Genomic DNA, 20807 nt, shown 5'->3' with positions numbered 1-20807 from the left:
AAAGTATTAAGATAATTCTATATCACGACTTTTTTTGCCAAGATACCAAATCCGAAAGAAACTGACATGATAAATTTGTTTAGATTATAGGAATAATACATTAGCCACAGTGATGTAACACAACATACTGAATTTTAGAATTGTAATGTGATTAAAAAAATGACAAATACGTGCTTTGATTGATTTTAATCACTAAGCATTTTCTCAATTTGCTTTAAAATTTAAACAATACTGTTCATTAAACAAGCAAAAATAGGATTGTCTAGGAGATAGAAAAGGAACACAGTAAAGATTCAGTTATTTTGAATTTACTCATAAGGAAGATTTTAGGAAAGCTTCTAGCAACTCCTCAGTAATTTCACAGCAACACTTCACTGATCAACCATATACTAAGATTTCTGTGATCCAGTAAGATAAAAATTGTTTATGAGAATTAAAACTCTCCTTGACTTTGTACAGAGACTCTCTCTAGAATTCACCATACAGCATCATGTGTACTGAATGCGGCTTTTTGATAGCTGCCCTTGCTTAGGTTAAGCAAGTTCCCCTCTATTCTCAGATGTATGTTTTCCTGGGACACTTACACCTATGTTCATAAATGTAATGTGCATAATTTTCTTATATTATCCTTTGTCTTTTTCCAATTTGTACAAAATTTGTGATTTAGTATTTAGCATTATTGTTATTATTTAGCATTATTAAGTTAGGCATCTAAGATTATAATAGACAGATAAAAGGAATTAGGCAGATTTTTTCCTATTAATGTTCCCTGAAAGAATACGTAAAGTGTTTTTGTCCCTAGAAACTGTATAGTCTGGTACTTACTTTTGACAAGGAAGGAAACAGCAAAACAAACTTTTTATTACCAATCAGGAAAATTTAATTATTAGTTTACTAAGTACTCTAATCAAGTCTGTTTCAGAAGCTTACATTTTGATAGTTATTCATTATAAGTTTATTATATAAAATTATTCAGAATATTAAGCTATTATATTTAAATTTCACCATATCTCAATTTATTCATAATATTTTTATACATGAGTTATTCTCTTATGAATCAAGGCAGCTTTTAGTTCCAATCCACTTCTTCGCTGGTCTCAATTTTTCCTCTTATTTTCTACTTACCTCAGTTTAAATGTCTCTTCTTTTTTTCTACTTTTATTAAATGCTTCTAGTATTAAAGTGTCACTCCTCAGCACAAGTTACTGGCCCTTTGGTAAGGACACTTTGTGTGGGATTTGGGCTTACCCTGATGACTTCATTTTAACTTGATTCTACTTGATTTCACTTCTATAAAAATTTTGTCTCCAGATAAATTCATTTTCTAGGAAACCAGGGACTAGGACTTAAACACATGACTTTACAGAGAAGCATAATTTAGCCCACCATACCAAGACTCAATTGTTTTTTCTTAACTGAAATACGAATTCATTTTAAGGATACATTTAAGCATATCTGATAAAAGAAAGTAATAAAAAGGGAAGGTAGTTACATATGACTGTTTTATAACTTAAGTTTAAAAACTATAGCTTTAAAACAAAAACTGCAATAAAAGTTGTGCTATCAGTGAAAATGACAGAGTAAGGAACTCCAAAATCATCCCCGTCATAAATGTAATATGAAAAATAACAGTGTGGCACATACTGTTAGAATCAACATTTTCAGAACTCTAGAAATTAATCAAAGACTTGCAGCAACCCAGGAAAAATGTATTTAAAAAAAACCAACTGAATCTCAGTGTGATGGGCTGAATTATGCTTCTCCCTAAAGTCATATGTTTAAATTCTAATCCCTAGTTCCCCAGAAAGTGAACTTATTTGGAGATAGAGTTTTTATAGAAGTAATCAAGTTAAAATGAGGTCATCAGGGTAGGCCCAAATCCAGTAGGACTAGTATCCTTATAAAAGATGGAAATTTGGACATATAGACAAAGAGGAAAACTATGTGAAGAGACATAGGGAGATGTCCATCTCCAAGCCGAGAGAACAGGTATTTTCCCTGCTGCCCTCAGAAGGATCATCCAAGCCTGAGTGACTGGACTTCAATCCTTCAAAACGGTAAGACAAAACATCCCCATTGTTTAACTCACCCAATCTGGTAGTTCTTTACAATAGCCCTAGCAAAGTAATAGACCAGGTAAAAACAGTGACTTCGTAGCATTTTGAGTCACCCTGTTTCCAGGAGAACCAGCAGCCTGGCAGTCAGCAAAAAGGGAGCTGGGGGTAGATGATCTCCACCGCCTCCTTCCCAGAGAACTGTCATTAGCTGACCTTCCTACCTTCTGTCCCTAGAAGGCACCTTCACAAAGCTATCTTTACATGACCTAATTGAGAGCATACCCACTGTAAAATAAAAGCCTTTTCCCCCAAAGAATCTGTTTAAAAACAACTAGAGGCTACTTAACTTTGTAAATGCCTGAAGCAGCGGGAACATCTGAGGTAAACATCATTCTAACCAAAAACCTTACAAGGAAAAGCTGGGCATGACATGTCTATGGGAGCTTTGAGAAGTTTGAACACATTACTAGGAAAAAAGAAGGCCAAAGCCTGCACAGAGTCGGGCACGTGAGCAAGACTGGGCATGCTCAATAAGAATGAGAGGCCTTAAAGTTCTCACCTCTGGCTGAAACTGAGTCTCTGCAAAGCAGAAAGTGAAGGATACATCAGAGCTGTCGACTGTCAGGCTAAATATTTAAGATATGCCACAACAGGCACAGAAAGATTTTCAGAAAATACTAGGAGACTAACTGGTTCAGCTGTTTAGTGAAATCTCTGTTGAACCATCTAACGAAGCAGAGACTTCAGTGACCACAGATGGCAAAGAATATAGAATTTAAAGTGAGTTCAGAAAAGCCACTAAACAAATGCTACAGGAATACCTCGTTCTATTATACTCTGCTTTACTGTACCTAACAGATTTTACATTTGTTAATCTTCAATGGTTTATAGCAACTCTTGAGTTTCAAATGCTGGCTAGCATTTTTTAGCAATAAAGTGTTTTCTTCTCTTTTTAAAAAGATTTTATTGCAGTATAATTGATTCACAATGTTGTATTAGTTACAGGTGTACAGCAAAGTGAGTCATTTATACATATAACCGCTCTTCAAAATTCTTTCCCCATACAGGCCATTAAAGAGCATGAGTAGAAGCAGGCTCTTATTTGGGGCTTCCCTGGTGGCTCAGTCGGTAAAGAATCTGCCTGCAATTCAGGAGACTCCGGTTCGATTCCTGGCTTGGGAAGACCCCCTGGAGAAGGGAAAAAGCTGCCCACTCCCGTATTCTGTCCTGGAGAACTCCCTGGACCGTACAGTTCGTGGGGTCGCAGAGTCAGACAGGACTGAGTGACTTTCACTTCTGGCTTCCCTGGTGGCTCATACGGTAAAGCATCTGCCTGCAATGCAGGAGACCTGGGTTTGATCCCTGGGTTGGGAAGGTCCCCTGCAGAAGGGAAATGGCAACCCACTCCAGTACTCTTGCCTGGAAAATCCCACGGATGGAGGAGCCTGACAGGCTACAGTCCATGGGGTCACAGAGAGTCAGACACGTCTAGCCACTTCACCTCACTTTGGTAGCTCAGCAGGAAAGAATCTGCCTGCAGTGCAGGAGACCTGGGTTCAGTCCCTGGGTCGGGAAGGTCCCCTAGAGGAGGGCATGGCAGCCCACTCCAGCATTCTTGCCTGGAGAATCCCACGGACAGAGAAGCTGAGTGGGCGACAGTCTGCAGGATCGTACAGAGTCAGACGTGACTGAGCACAGCGCAGGCTCGTATTAGTTATCTCTTTTACATGTGTGTGTGTATTTGTGTGTGCACACTCAGCCATGTCCAGACTGCTGCAACCCCATGGACCACAGCCCGCCAGGGCCCTCTGTCTGTGGAATTTTCCTAGTCATGTCTGTAAGTCAATCCCAACCTCCCAGTTTATACCTCCCGCCCTCATCCCCTGGTGACCATAGGTTTGTTTTCTACATCTGGGACTTTGCTTCTACTTTGTAAGTTCATTTGTACCCTTCTCTCGGTTCCTCATATAAGCAGTATCACATGATACTTGTATTTCTCTGTCTGACTTACTTTACTACGACAGCCTTTAGGTCCACCCATGTTGCTGCAAACAGCATTAGTTTTTCCTTTATCGCTGAGTAATATTCCATTGTATATATGTACCACATTTTTTTTTATCCATTTCTCTTTTGATACACATTTAAGCTGCTTTCATGTCCTGGCTACTGTAAATAGAGCTGCCATTTAACAGCAAAAAGTACATGAAAACTGAGGTGCATATATCTTTTCAAATTATTATTTTCTCCAGATACATGCCCAAGAGAAGGATAGAGTATTTTTTATTTAAGGTACATATACTGGTTTTTAACCAAATGCTATCGTACACGTAACAGACTACAGTACAGTGCAAATATAACTTTTATGTGCATGGGTAAACCAAAAAAATTCATGTGCTTTGCTTTACTGTGATACTCACTTTATTGTGATGACCTGGAACCAAACGTGCAATATCAGTCGGTGATGGATAGGGAGGCCTGGCGTGCTGCGATTCATAGGGTCGCAGAGAGTCAGACACGACTGAGCGACTGAACTGAACCGATAAACTAAGGAAGCATAGTCATAGGCAGGAAAAAAAAAAGCAACCAATAGAAACTGTCTCTCAGGAAAGCCAAAGTTTGGAGTTACTGGACAAAGACTTTAAATCAATTATTTTAAATATGATCAAATAATATCATGGCTTTAAAAAGGTATGAAAATGATGTTTCTCCAAATAGAAAATATCAATAATAGGATAGAAATTATCTTAAAAAGATAAATTCTGGATTAAAACGTACAATAGCAACTGAAAATTGACAATAAAGAATAAACAGCAGATCTGAGCAGACAGGAGAAAAAAATCAGCAAACTTTATGATGTATCAGTGTGAGAGACAGAAAACCTGAGAGACAAAATAATAAGTTAAAAAAAAAACAAACCATTTTCAGAGACCTTTGGGAAACCATCAAACATATTAGTGTACATACATTTGTATACATACACAAACATATACACACACACACACATATACATAAAAGTGCCATGGAATAGTGAAAAGGACAGAAATAATAGCACTTTCCCAAACTGATGAAAAACAATCTACACATCAAAGAAGCTCAATAAACTCAAACTCGCATAAATTAAAGAGATCCACACCTTAGACACATCATAATTAACTGTGAAAATCCAAAAACAAAGAATCTTGAAAGCAGTAAGAGAGAAGCAACTCACTATATACATGACCCTCAATGAAAGTAGCTTACATTTCATCAGAAACCATAATGAAACAGCAAGTCTGAACAGACCTAAAACTTCCTTCAAGAAAAAGTCCAGCACCAGTTGAATTCATTTGTGAATACTGACAAACAAGTAAAGTAGAATGAACAATACTTCATAAACTTCCAAAAAAAAAAAACAGACGAGGAAGGAACACACCCAAAACACAACCCAACTCATTTTACGAAGCCATTATTGCTCTAAAATCAAAATCAGACAAAGATAAGAAAGCTACAGACCACTTTTCCTGAAAAATATGTACATAATAATCCTCAAAATACCAAACCCAGCAGTGTGAAAAAGGGTTATACATCATAATCAACTCAGATTTATTCCAGAAATGCAAGGCTAGTTCAAACTACAAAAATCAACCAATGCAATACATTATTAAATCACTGGAATGGACAAAAACCACACGATTATCATAGTATATGGATAAAAGCATCTGACTGAATCCAACACCCCTTCACAATAAATGCACTCAACAAACTGAGTATATTTATGGGCACTCAGTAATGTCTGACTCTTCGCGGCCCCATGGACTGTAGCCCGGCAGGCTCCTCTGTCTATGGAATTTTCCAGGCAAGAATACTGGAGCAGGTTGCCATTTCTTTCTCCTGGGGATCTTCACAACACAGGGACTGAACCAGTGGTGGGTTCTTTACCAGCTGAGCCATTAGGGACAGTTCTCTTGGAACAGAAGGGAACTTTCTTAATCTGATCAAGGACATCTACAAAATTTACTGCTAACATAGTACTCAATAGTTAAAACTAAAACATTTCCCAGCCCTCCAAGTTCAGGAACAAAAGGTTATCTGTTAACAGCAATACTAAACTGGAGGTTCTACCTAAAACAACTAGCAAGGGAAAAAAAGGCATTCATATTGTAAAGGAAGAAATAAAACTACCATGATTTGCAGATCACATGATATGATATGCATAAAATTAAAAAAAACTCCCCCTGCCTCCTGTTAAAAATAGAGCTAATAAATGATTCAGCAAGATGAAGGATACTATATCAGTTTGCAAATCTCAATTATATACAATTGTATACAACAGCATTGAGCAATCAAAACACTAAATTGAGAAAAACATTCTATTTACAGCAGCATCAAAAAAAGAATAAAATATTCAGGGATAAATTTAACAAAAATAGTACAAGACATACACTGAAAACTGTAAAACATCATTGAGGGAAAGTAAAGAATAACTAAGGCTTCCCTTGTGGCTCAGCTGGTAAAGAATTCGCCTGCAATGTGGGAGACGTGGGTTCAATCCCTGGGTAGGGGAGACCCCTGGAGAAGGGAAAGACTACCCACTCCAGTATTCTGGCCTGGAGAATTCCATGAATAAAGACATTCCATGTTCATGAATTGGAAAACCATAGTGTTAAGGTGATAATACTCCCAAATTTGATCTACAGTTTCAATGAAATCCCTATTAAAATCCCAATGGGTTTTTTCCCCAAAACTTGATAAAGCTGATTCTAGAATAACATGGAATTTCAAGGGACCTGAAGTAACCAAATCAATCTTGATAAAGAGAAAACCTGCAGTACTCACACCTGATAATTTCAAAACTTACTATAAAGCAACAGAAATCAATACAGTATGTGTGGTACTGGCATAAAGATAGATGTAAAATCAAAGGAAAAAAATTTAAAGTCCATAAAAAACATACATCTATGGCAAACTGTTCTTCAACAAGGGCACCAAGACATTCAATAGAGAAGGAAAAGTTTCTTAAACAAATGGTGCTGGAACAAATGAATATCCACATGCAAAAGAATGAAATTTGACTTCTGCTGCATACCATATGCAAAAATCAATTCAAAATGGATCAAAGACCCAAATATAAGCACTAAAACTGTAAAATGCTTTTAAGGAAATGGAGGAATAACACTTTATGGCTGTTGATTAAGCAATTATTTCTGATACATGACTCCAGAAGCACTAGTACCAAAGAAAAAGTAGGGATCAGATTTTATCAAAGTTTAAAATGTGTACTTTAAAAAGTGAAAACAAAAATCCACAGAAGAAAATATTTGATAATGCTCTAGTATCCAGAACATATTTAAATACAAAAAAAAAAAACTCTTCCATCTCAATAACAAATTAACAACCAAATTAAAAATGGGCAAAGGACTTGAAAAGGCATTTCCGTAAAGAAGCTATCCAAGTGGTCAATAATCACATGAAGAGAGGTTCCACATTATTAGTCAAATATGGAAATGCAAATAAAAACCACAATGAGAATCCACTTCATACACACTAGGATAGCTACACTCTTAAAATTTGGACAATAATCAATGTTAATGTGGATGCTGGGAAATTTGAATCCTCACAAATTTCTGGTGTCAAAGTACAACAGTTCAGACTCCTTGAAAAATAGTTTGGAAGTTCCTCAAAATGTTAAACACAGAGTTACCATATGTCCCAGCAATTTTACTCCAAGGTACATACCCAAGAGAATTGAAAACATATGTTCACATAGAAACTTGTCCAGAAATGTTCATAACAGCATTAGTCAAAAAGTGGAAACTTCCTAAATATCCATCAGTTGATGGATACACAATTGTAGTATATCCATTCAATGGGATATTATTCAGCCATAAGTGAAATACTAACACATTATATAATATAAATGAACCTTGAAAACACCATTCTAAGTGAAAGAAGCCAGACACAAAACATCACACAGAGTGATTTCACTTAAATGGAATGTCCAGAATGGGCAAATTCATGGAGACAGACAGTAGATTAGTGGTTTCCAGGGTCTGGAGTGTGACTATTTAATGGGTATGGTGGTTTTATTTCTACAGTGATGAAAATGTTGTGAAATGACATAGTGCTGATGATTTCACAATCTGGTCAATATACTAAAAACTACTCGATTGGATACTTTAAATAAGTGGATTTGCCTCACTTACAAAAATACCAAAAAGTTACAGATGATTTACCTCATGTTACTACTGCAAAATCTTATTAATCCAAAATCTTCATGATATATAGATCTCATTTTTAAAAAATTTTAGCATAAGAACTTCATACACCTAATATTATGTTTATTATACAAGCAAAAACACTGTAGGCAACTTTAATTAGATAACTTTTAGAAATAATTATTTTTGTACTTTGAAGCAGTTACAGCAAACAGAATTGGACTATATGAATCCAAATCTGTGGAAACAACTTATAATCCATTTCCACAGAAGGAAAAGGGCCATAGGAGACAACAATATAGGGAACATTAGTTTTTGGCAAAAGATTGACAAAATTTAAAACAAAATTTAAAATTTAAAACTTTCTTACAATTACTGATAATCTATTAATACCTGGAATATTTGGTGATCCCACTATTTTCACTGAATCTTGGGGCAAGTTAGCATTTCTTGGTAATCGATCCAAATATCCAACTATCAAAAAAAAAAAAAAAGACAGAAATAATCAACAGTCTGGTTCACCAGAAATTTCAAAACATTCAAATAGTACACTGTCTTACAATATTTGATGTTTGTTTAAGGGAAGCCATGAATCAACATCTGACATCTGGTACCTGTTCCAGCTTCAATGAAATTAATATACCCACTGCTTCCCCTGTTTATCTCAGCTCCAACTTTTTCTACATCCACTTAGAATACTCTCACTTTTAAAGATCCAAATCCCCACCCTTCAGGACACACATAAGTCCTTCCTCCCTCAAACCTTCTGTTTGCCTTCCTCATTCTTATCTCTTTAGTACATCATCTGCAACACTCACTCTACATTGTATCACAGTTCTTCATGCATAGATATAATTTTCCTTATTCCATTATAAGATCAAGAGTAGGATCAATGTTTGTGTCAACTTATCAAGAATTGGTATCTTTTGGCCGCCTTCATCCAATTCTGCCACTCCGTTTCCTTTGGTAACCACAAATCTGATCTCTTTTTCCATGAGTTTGTTTTTGAAATATAATTAATCCACAATGCTATGCTAGTTCCTGTTATACACACAGTGATTTGATGTTTGTATAGATTTAAAAATGATCACCATGGTAAGCCTAGTTGTGATAAATCACTATACAAAGACATTACATACTATTGCCTATACTCGCGCTGTATATTTCAAACCTGTGACTCATTTATTTTGCAACTAGAATTTCATACCACTTAATCTCCCTCACCTATTTCTTTCCTCCCATCTGGCAAACACCTGTTTGTTCTCAGTCTGCAACTGTTTATGTTTTGATGTCTGCTCATTTGTTTTTTTTTTTTAGATTCCACATAGAAGTGAAATCATTCAGTGTTAGTCTTTCTCTGTCAGACTTATTTCACTTAGCATAATACTGTCTAGGTCAAAATCCATGTTGCTCACAAATGGCAAGATTTCATTATTTTCTTTATGACTAACAGTTTACTGTGTGTACATATATCTTCATTATCCATTCATCTGCTGATGGCCACTTAACATTGTTCCCATATCTTGGCTATTAAGTAGTGCTGCAATGAACACAGGGGTTCATATACCTTTTCTAATTAGTGTTTTTTGTTTTCTTCAGATAAACACCCAGGAGGGGTACTGCTGGGTCATATGGTAGTTCCATTTTTTAATTTTCTGAGGACCCTCCACAGTTTTCCATGGTGGCTACAACAAATTTACACTCCTACCAAGAATGCACAGGACTCCCCTCTCCACACCCTCTCAAATGCTTATTTGTTGCCTTTCTGATCGCAGCCACTCTGACAGGTGTGAGGTGATATCTCACTCTGTCTCTGACTTGCATTCCCTGACGATTAGTGATTCTGAGCATCTTTTCACACGCGTACTGGCCATCTGTGTGTCTTCCTTGGAAAATGTCTATTAGACCCTCTGCCCTTTTCTAATCAGGCTGTTCATTTCTTGATGTTGCATTGTACAAGTTGCTTGTATATTCTGGATATTAATCCTTTATCGTATATATTCTTTACAAGTACCTTCTCCCATTCAGTAGGTGGCAGTCAAAAGGTGCACATTTCCAGTTATAACTAAGTGCTTGGGATGTAATATGCCATACAATAATATAAATTATGATAAATATATGATTAATGTAATTAACACTGCTGAGTTATACATGAACCATTGACAGAATAAATCCGAAGTTTCCAACACAAGAAAACAATTTTTTCTCATCATGTTGTATACCTTAAAAATATGCAACGCTGTATATCGATTATATTTCAATGAAACCAGAATAAAAAGTGAGTTTGTTAAACCTGGAGAAGACAGGAATGGGAAGCAAAAGAGGAAGCTGGGTGATACTAGGAAGGTCTTTGCAAGTCATGCTTTGACTCTGCAAAAACCAGCAAGTAAATAAAAAACTTAAGAAAAAAAAAACCTGTACCAGGCACTGTACCTCGCACATGGAAAATATTAAATAGCCGTTAAATATATTATGATATTGTTCAGTTATGCTTGAACAAGCTAATGTGATGGACACAGGTGTGTGCACAGAACAAGAACAACAACAATAAAAAAATGCAACATAACTTGGACTTAAGTCCTCTTTGTTGTTAACAGAGAGTGGGTATAGCACAAAGAAGAGTATGGTATTCAAAGTCAGATGACCTGTATTTAAATCCCAATTTCCACTAATGAGTGTTTGGAAAGTCACTTAAAACTCCAGGAGCTTCAGTTTTCTCATCTGTAAAATGAGATTAAATTCTAGATTTATTGTAGGAACTAAATGGACTATTGTACAAACTATAAAATGCTACATAAATGTTGCCTTCACTATTCATACCTTACATATTAAGATACAGCCTTCTTATTCTATGTCTTACACCCTCAAGCCTGACCTTGTTCTTGGATCAAAAGACACACCATACACAGTTATATCTAGTATTAATGTAAGATCATGGGCCAAGGTCAAGAAGCATCCTTCTCCTACAGAAGTAACTAAAGGGTATTGGCTATTGTCTACTTATACTGCAATGACCTTTGGACACCTAATGCCAAGACTTTGGCATATTTTGTAACATCTACTCACTCCCATTTCTTTCCGTTCTCCTATCCCTGCCTACGTATGCAGCCCTTCCTCACTCAAATCCTTGGTGGGATTCTTTTCTCATCGCCCCTTATCTCCACAGCTTTTATCTAAACACACCTTTTTTATCCTTTCTGTGATTCAATTCTGGTAGACACTTAATTAAATATTTCTAAAAAGGTTAAAACTTGAACGCAAAATAACGCAGCCAAAACCTTTCTGGTTAAATGACGACCGTTTAATTAAGCTCTCCCTTCAATATCTTAACTGTACTTTGAAAAAGTGAAGAAGTATCTCGGATTTCTGGATACAAAGCAGGAAACAAATGGCGACAGCAAAATATCAAAACTTTAAAATCCCAGTCTTTGTACTTTATAGCTAAAACCAACAGATGGAGCTCCAGGTCCACGGAAAGTGACAAAGCCGCAGGATGTCTCCTGGTTTTGAAATATACTTAAATGCAGAGGCCAGAATATCGTGGAAAGCTGGCAAAGGACCCGTGGGCTGATTAAGGGTTATTAACAGCCGGTCTGACCTCAAGCCTTGAGCGGTGGGTGTTTCAATAACCTCGCCCATCTAAACATAAATGTGACAAGTCCTTGGTTCCTGAGCACTTACATCTTATTAAATATATGGACGGGACCCGTGAGACAGGCTTTCCCATCAGAGGGCGCACGTGTGACACACACAAATCTCCGGGAGCTGCGGCCCTGCGCCGCCCGCCGCCGCCTCACCTGACGGGGGCGCCCAGAGCACCAGCGCGGAGACCACCAGGACCACCGCGGCCCGGGAGAGCGGGGACCCCGCGGCCCTGGCCCGCCGCCAGCCCCGCCGCGCCCGGCCCGGGGCCGAGGCCTCCATTCACACGCCGCCGCCGCCTGCCGACCGTCGGCCCAGAAGGTCGTTAGGCGGCGCGCGCACACCCGCCCGCCGGAAGCTGGAGGGATGCGGGCGGAAGGGTGGCCGGAAAGAGGACGGTCGTTTCCGGCAGGGCGGGGGCGGGGCTGACAGGTAGGTTCAGCCAGTGGGCCTCGTCGGCCCGACGCCCAGGGAGCATCTAGATGTTGTTCCTGTTCGGGACGTCGCAGCAGCTCAGGGAACCCGGATTCCATAGACGACCTATGGAAGGTTCTGGAGCCAGAGAAGAGCCCCGGCCCCGCAGTTCGCGGGAGTCCGTGGGCCGAGGGACTGCCTGGCCGAATCTGAGTGTCGAGGCCAAACCCGGACTGCGGGGTGAGAGTCAGGGAAGTGAGAGCTGGTGCAGCCCCGGAGGGCTGCCTGCTTCTCCTGACTTTGGCTGCCGGTACCCTGAGACGTACTGAACTGAGAGATGGGTGCCCCACACAGCAGGCGAGAGTGGAAGTGGACCCTGGGCCCCTGGAAGAACCTGGGCGGGAAGAACGGGGAAACAACCTTATATGGAATTGACTACATGCAACGTTATCACCTGAGTTTAGAAAGATGCATAAAACCACCTGTCCCCCCTAAGTGGGCGTTGGTTTATAGCCAGAGCAAGTTAGAGTGTTCTGCATTTCTGCAGCAGAAAGGATTTACTTAAAGAGCAGAGCTACAATAGAAGCAAATATGCAATTAATTCAAATACTTGGATGACTGGAATTTAAGCAACTGAAGACATAATGCCTAATAACCATGTATAAAAGGAAGGTATGAGTGAACTAGAATGGACTGAAAGCCATCTCTGGGTGTCCATTGCGCAAGAGGAATTTCAAACTGACAGCCTAACCTCCGCACTTCTTTGGTAGAGTGACTCCAGTAGGGATTCCTTCGGATGTATCTTGGTTGCACCACAGGTAGACTCCTTGCTGTCTTTCAGCTGGACTGCTGTACATACTGTATCTTCAGAGCGAGGATTGTGTCTGTTTTGCAAATATTTTAACTTCAACTGCTGGGCTAGATCCTAGTATAATGTAAGCATTCCAGTAGTCATAAATTTTTTTGAAAAGGAAACATCTAGTAGAAAGGAGTGCAGAGTTCTTTTGAGACCAGGACCAGGACCACGATGGAGACATTTCTTAAGGACTACTTCTTAAGAAGTCCTTGGTTCTTATTAGCAAAGGGAATTGAAATTTCTGCATATTCCCTGGATTTTCTGGCCATATTTATGCAGGTGTTAATAGGTAAAATATGTGCAGTACAGTTTTTATTCCACTGAGTAGATTCATTTCTTTAGAATTGCTTGCTAATCTGTATGAACTCCTAAATTGAATTTTACCTGTCTAGGCTTGTCTTAGTAAACAGAGACCTGGATGATTTAGATCCAACCAGCATTTTGGTCAAGGTCTTGCACTTGTTTGAGCACACCTAGAAGGCAAATTTTAGTGACTAGTACTCAATAAATCACTGTGTTTGGTATGTATTCTGCTAAAACTTCTTTAATTTTTATAAACAAGTCAACCTGCACAACATAATTTTTAGCAAATGACCTTGGACTGTGGACTTCTAGTAAATAAAGGGTAGAGAAGACTGTCATACCATGCAAAATCCTGAAATCTCTGTTTTCTGTCATCAAGAATTTGCTTCAATTCACCGGTCCCTCCTGCCTTAGTCTGCTATGTAAATTCCTAATATTCAACCTGAGAATATGAAGTAATATTGGAAATCTTAGTTAATACGTGGTGTGATTCTAAAGATGAAAGCTGATTGCTGAAAATCAGAAGGTAGGTCTGTCCTTTGTATTTGCATTTTTTATTCCAATAAGGATAGTGTGAGTTTCATGCCCACCTTCTACCTTGTGGAATTCCTTTGATAGCTGTTTTCATGCAAGACCGAGTTATCTAGTTGAAATGAGCTATTAAATGAACAGTGTATTGATGATGTCTTTTTTTTTTTTTTTTTTTTTTGCATTGAGCTAATAGCTGGTGCTTACTGTAGTTTTCTTGAAATGAATTTAAGAACCTCATTGCTCTTACTCTGTCCATCACGGTAGAAAAAAGGTAAGTAAGGCTAACGTAGTACATGTAAAAGATAAACCCATGCTTTGATTATAAATTTAAAGTTTCTTTTAAAATTAGATATATTGATTTAACTGTAGTGTAATATATGTTCATTTTTTGCACTTCTTTTTAATTTACATTTCTATAGGTAGCATGTTTTGTAGTTTATTATATCTATGAGGTAAAATACTTAAAATATACGAGAGAATACTTTTAAAAATATGTTGCCTATTCATTAACTGCTTTATTTATACCCTTTACTGAATATCATTTACCCATAAAGTATCAACTTATGAAGAAATTGAAAAATAAATGAGCACAGTTTTCCTAAGCAGTGCTGAAGAAACTATCATGGAGGTTTTACTAATAAGTCTATTTTAATTGTTTTTCCTAAGAATTACATTATAATGTATATAGTGATACAGTGTGTTACCTAGGAATTAAATTATGCTGTATGTAGTGATAGAGTGTTAGAGTTCTAACTGTTGCCAGGCAACCTGGACTCTGCTTTTTGTTTTTTCTGTGCTGGTTCCTCACTTCCTTTCGTGGAGAAAAAATATTTGCCTTTAAAAAAAAATTATACTCTTTTGGCATTGAGAAAGCAAAATCAATAACTCTTGTTAGTTTAACCAGTCCTCAGTGATTAGAAATATAACAGTTTTTTAGTTAAAGAGAAAGGAGCCATCAGAAACAATTAATATACTGTCATCCACAATTTTAAAGTGAGAGGCCATGGATACATATTCACAGCTCATACCTGGAAAGATAAGTATCTCTGAAGGATCCTTCCTTTCAAGAACAAAGGCTGTTGAGAACGTAGATTACCCCCACTACTGTGCTCTCTTAAGAAAGCTGAACATGCCTTTTGTGAAAGGAGTTGAGGACAGACATGACTATGGCAGAATGGAGAAGAAATGCAACCCTACTTTTCTTAAATTTCACCCTTATCCCCCTTCAGTCCTGCCGGACTATCATTTACATTATCCATATCCACCGCCGTATGGGCCGGATTATCCATTATTTCCACTTCGGGATGATGTACCCTTACATGACGCCTGTTCAGGGTTTTTGAGTCCTGGTGGCGATGCTGAGCTAAAGCCTGGTGTTGGCAGGACCATACCGAGCCTAGTAGATTTCAGTGATGTGAAACCTCAACATCGAGTTCCCAGGCCAGACACAGGATTTCAGACGACATTAAAAAGGAAAACCATTTTATTAGAAGAACTGAAACAGGACAGAAAATGGAATTCGAGGGCAGTACCAGACATTGCCATCAGAGCAAGACTTGGAGGTAAATGAAGTGATATGGGCTTTGTAATGTTTAAAACTTTCAGATGACAGAAAAGCATGTATCTAAGATTGATTCAGTACTTAATAGTTCATTTGACATAAAACTGTAAAGAACCAAATAAGGAACTCTTATTTTTAAATTACAGACTGTAAGGAAAATGTAGTAAGAATGATAAGCTTTTTATAAACCTGTTTGTAAAAAAAAATGGTTTTCAAAAAGTGCATTTGTTGGTGTAAGTGACAATTATCTGGTGTATATCAGATAACTTATTCTAAACATACAAATAACCTAATTTTGCCACAAAGGAATGTATTTAACTCTGATAATTGCATATCATGCCACCTTATCTGTCTCCCTTGAAAAAAATTAATTTGTTGATGATTATCAAAAAGTTTACACGGGCTGAAATGCAGTGAGAAAGTAGTTGAAAGTAAACTTGAGGGTCTGGTAAGAACCAGAGCTGAAGAGAGGCAACCCCTGCATAAATTACTCCACCACAGCCCTGGGGGCAGAATTGATGACCAGTTACTGACATCTGGACCTTATGGATTCTCTGTAAGACGCCCAGAGAGTGTCACAAGCCTGGTCCAGAAGTGCTGAGAAACACTCTCAGAGAAAAACCATAGGCAGTGTTCTGTATGGAATATGTCTGACAGGCAGGGAGTGAAAAGAGATTAACATGTTTGAGTGTATGGGAAAGGAAAAGGCCAGGTGCTATAGCAAGAGATGCTGAGCCTGCTCTAGCCCTAGTGGGGTGCGCCCACTTCACTGCTCCTCTGGAGCACCCAACCACAGACCAGAGGCCTAGGGAGGCTGTGTGGAGAAACTGTGACATCACCATTTTTCGGAGCAGTGGGAACTCAACAATTCCTGCCATTCCTTCATGAAGAGAAGCCATAAGCACTTGGGACTGGGAAGGGAATAAGGGTAAAGGCAAAAGGTAGTAGCAGTGCAAAGCCCCACAAGGAAGTGGTCCCAAGCTACCCCCTCTGGATGCCAACTTTTGAATGAGATAAGAGCAATTTAGTGAGAGAGAAGTATGGGGTAATAGTTAGGCTTTTAATGTGCACTACAGGTGTGGCCTCAGCAGGTGGGCTTAGGGAAATTCCTTAGTTAGGAATTTTCATGGAAACAATGCATATGAGGTTTAGTGTCTTTTTAAAGAAAGAATTATTTTTGTTGTTGTTCAGTCACTTGGTCATGTTTGACTCTACAGCCCCATGGACTGAAGCCCACCAGGTCCCTCTGTCCATAGGATTTCCCAGGCAAGAATACTAGCATGAGTTGCCATTTCCTTCTCCAGCAGATATTCCCGACCCAGAGATCGAACCCACAGTTCTTTACCACTGAACCACCAGGGAGGTCAATTATTTTTTTATAATTCATTGGAAATACCATCTAGGGTAATAAGATATTACAAGAAGCAAATGAACTTCACATTGAAGGAACCACTGATGAGTTCATGTCAATCTCACAGTCATAGTACATATTCACTGATTCTGCACTAGTGACTCAATTCTCTGTCAAGAAAGGAGCTTGAGTTCAGTCTGTTGCTAATGTTTCAGTGTATAATAAAAATAGTCATTGTCAAGGACACTTCTTTAAAGGAATCAAAATTATTTTTCATTGTCCTATTTTAGACAAGTATGTCACTTTGCTTGTAAGCAGAAAATTGCAGCCTAGTGTAATTTTTAAGAGCATTGTTGATTTTGGGGGAAGTGAATTTTTCTAAGAGTGACCTGTCAGAACATTCCAGCACATTAGAGGTTGAAGAAATACTTTGTTAAGGCTAACATATGACTAAAGTAGGGTTAACAGATGTACACTGAGAACCAAGTGTAGAGTTCATCTAGCCTCTGTATGTCACTGCTTAGATCAGTACAACAGAATTCAGAAGATAGGCTCTAGAGTCAGACTCTCTGCACTCAAATCCTGGCAGAAAGCTTACTTGCACTATGACCCAGGAGCCATTGCTCATCTCTGTGCCTGTGTATCCTTATTTGTACAATTGATATACTAGTTATACTTTATAAAATAGTAGCAAGGGCTATTTAATGTTATTCATGTAAAAATATCTGACAGAAAGGAAATAAACAGTAACATTTGTTAGATGTTAGAAAGTTAAGCAAAGTTCAGAATTTTCAGTTCCTTTGTGTGTAACTTTTCTTATAAAATTGTAAGAATTGAATTCACTAAGATAGGCAAAGGACTTAGCAAACTTTGTGGACCCTGGTAAAACATTTAATTAATAGTAGCTGCTACCAGCTTTTAACAGTTCAAAGAGCAGTCAAAGTTCAGGAGTTGCATTTGATATAATTTGTCCTGTGCTTTCAGTGATGTTGTGGATTCTGGAAATAGTCATTAATTATAGTGACTATTGACCAGCTTCCCTGGTGGCTCAGAGGTTAAAGCGTCTGCCTACAATGCGGGAGATCTGGGTTCCATCCTTGGGTCAGGAAGATCCCCTGGAGAAGAAAATGGCAACCCACTCCAGTATTCTTGCCTGGACAATCCCATAGACGGAGGAGCCTGGTGGGCTACAGTCCACAGGGTCACAAAGAGTCAGACACGACTGAGCGACTTCACTTTCACTTTCATAAATAATAAGCACTTTCAGATTTTAAGATCTCATATGCATAATTTCTCATACATTATGATAAAGAAGGACATCTTATCAGAATTAATTATATTACATTCCAGTGGGCTTTCTTAGATATCAAAACAAGATCCTGAAAGGTTATATTGCTGATGTTTTATCCTATTTTAGCCATATCTAGACTAGATCTGATAGACGGAGAGCCTGATGAACTATGGATGGAGATTCATGACATTGTACAGGAGACAGGGATCAAGACCGTCCCCATGGAAAAGAAATGCAAAAAGGCAAAATGGTTGTCTGAGGAGGCCTTACAAATAGCTGTGAAAAGAAGAGAAGCAAAAAGCAAAGGAGAATAGGAAAGATATTCCCATTTGAATGCAGAGTTCCAAAGAATAGGCAGGAGAGATAAGAAAGCCTTCCTCAGCAATCAATGCAAAGAAATAGAGGAAAACAACAGAATAGGAAAGACTAGAGATCTCTTCAAGAAAATTAGAGATACCAAGGGAACATTTCACGCAAAGATGAGTTCAATAAAGGACAGAAATGGTATGGACCTAACAGAAGCAGAAGATATTAAGAAGAGGTGGCAAGAATACACAGAAGAACTGTACAAAAAAGATCTTCATGACCCAGATAATCATGATGGTGTGATCACTCACCTAGAGCCAGACATCCTGGAGTGTGAAATCAAGTGGGCCTTAGAAAGCATCACTACGAACAAAGCTAGTGGATGTGATGGAATTCCAGTTGAGCTGTTTCACATCCTGAAAGATGATGCTGTGAAAGTGCTGCACTCAATATGCCAGCAAATTTGGACAACTCAGCAGTGGCCACAGGAGTGGAAAAGGTCTGTTTTCATTCCAGTCCCTAAGAAAGGCAATCCCAAAGAATGCTCAAACTACCACATGATTGCACTCACCTCACACGCTAGTAAAGAAATGCTCAAAATTCTCCAAGCCAGGCTTCAGCAATATGTGAACCATGAACTTCCAGATGTTCAAGCTGGTTTTAGAAAAGGCAGAGGAACCAGAGATCAAATTGCCAATATCCACTGGATCATCGAAAAAGCAAGAGAGTTCCAGAAAAACATCTATTTCTGCTTTATTGACTATGCCAAAGCCGTCAACTGTGTGGATCACAATAAACTGTGGAAAATTCTGAAAGAGAAGGGCATACCAGACCAGCTGACCTGCCTCTTGAGAAACCTGTATGCAGGTCAGGAAGCAACAGTTAGAACTGGACATGGAACAACAGACTGGTTCCAAATAGGAAAAGGAGTATGTCAAGGCTGTATATTGTCACCCTGCTTATTTAACTTATATGCAGAGTACATCATGAGAAACGCTGGGCTGGAAGAAGCACGTGCTAGAATCAAGATTGCTGGGAGAAATATCAATAACCTCAGATATGCAGATGACACCAACCTTATGGCAGAAGTGAAGAGGAACTAAAGAGTCTCTTGATGAAAGTGAAAGAGTAGAGTGAAAAAGTTGGCTTAAAGCTTAACCTTCAGAAAACTAAGATCACAGCATCTGGACCTGTCACCTCATGGGAAATAGATGGGGAAACAGGGGAAACAGTGTCAGACTTTATTTTTTTGGGCTCCAAAATCACTGCAGATGGTGATTGCAGCCATGAAATTAAAAGACGCTTACTCCTTGGAAGGAAAGTTATGACCAACCTAGACAGCATATTAAAAAGCAGAGACACTACTTTGCCAACAAAGGTCCATCTGGTCAAGCTATGGTTTTTCCAGTGGTCATGTTTGGATGTGAGAGTTGGAATATAAATAAAGCTGAGCGCTGAAGAATTGATGCTTTTGAACTGTGGTGTTGGAGAAGACTCTTGAGAGTCCCTTGGACTGCAAGAAGATCCAACCAGTCCATCCTAAAGGAGATCAGTTCTGGGTGTTCATTGGAAGGACTGATGCTGAAGCTGAAACTCCAATAGTTTGGCCACCTGATGTGAAGAGCTGACTCATTGGAAAAGACCCTGATGCTGGGAAAGATTGAGGGCAGGAGGAGAAGGGGATGACAGAGGATGAGATGGCTGGATAGCATCACTGACTTGATGGACATGAGTTTGAGTAAATCCAGGAGTTGGTGATGGATAGGGAAACTTGGCGTGCTTCAGTCCATGGGGTCACAAAGAGTCGGACACGACTGAGTGACTGACCTGCACTGAACTGAACTGAGACATTTAACTTTGTTAAGTTGTCTTTTTGTACCTGGTTCCATCCTCTCATGGGAGCCACAACCTCATGGCTTTATCCAAACCTAGTTACTTCCCAAAGGCCCCACCTCCAAATATCATCATATTGTTAGTAAGAGCTGCACCATGAATTTGGGGGTACAGAAGACTTCCCTCAATAATAAACACCTTAGCCATTTTTAAGTGTGTAGTTCATCGGTATTAAGCACATAATTGTACAGTGGCCACAACTGTTGATCTTCATAACTTTTCATCTTGAGAACTGAAATCTATGTCCGTTGAACACAACTCCCTTACTGTCCCCATTCTCACCCGCTAGCAATCAGTTTACTTTCTGTCTCTATGAATTTGACTACTTTACGTACCTCATATGAGAAAATTATATGGTACAGATCTGTTTATATTTTCTGTTTCCTTATGAGTCAGTCTTGGTAGGTT

At 38.7% G+C, this 20807-nt stretch overlaps 2 protein-coding genes across 6 annotated transcripts in view; one reads left to right on the top strand and one right to left on the bottom strand.

Annotated features, from left to right (window-relative positions):
* The window catches only part of LOC122674603 (zona pellucida binding protein), a 112576-nt gene extending 100203 nt beyond the window's left edge, over positions 1–12373 (bottom strand). The window contains exons 1-2 of one of the 5 annotated variants that reach the window (XR_006335005.1): positions 12049–12298; positions 8645–8725 (exon numbers count right to left, since the gene is read on the bottom strand). Coding sequence is in view for 4 of the 5 variants with exons in the window: in XM_043873098.1 (XP_043729033.1) it covers positions 8645–8725; positions 12049–12175 (208 nt within the window). In the remaining variant the exon portion in view is untranslated. Of the gene's footprint in view, positions 1–8644; positions 8726–11932 lie in introns of all 5 variants that reach the window. The other 4 variants (XM_043873098.1, XM_043873101.1, XM_043873099.1 and 1 more) reach the window with 4 other exon arrangements.
* A 2627-nt stretch (positions 12374–15000) lies between these two features.
* SPATA48 (spermatogenesis associated 48) overlaps positions 15001–20807 on the top strand; it is a 66854-nt gene continuing 61047 nt past the window's right edge. The window contains exon 1 of the mRNA XM_043873187.1: positions 15001–15559. Within this exon, the coding sequence (XP_043729122.1) occupies positions 15001–15559 (559 nt within the window). The remainder of the gene's footprint in view (positions 15560–20807) is intronic.

The sequence above is a fragment of the Cervus elaphus genome, chromosome 18, assembly GCF_910594005.1.
Source record: "Cervus elaphus chromosome 18, mCerEla1.1, whole genome shotgun sequence".
In the NCBI taxonomy this organism is placed as follows: Eukaryota; Metazoa; Chordata; class Mammalia; order Artiodactyla; family Cervidae; genus Cervus; species Cervus elaphus.
The sequence above is the reverse complement of the archived record's forward strand: the minus strand, read 5'-3'. Positions and strand labels throughout refer to the sequence as shown.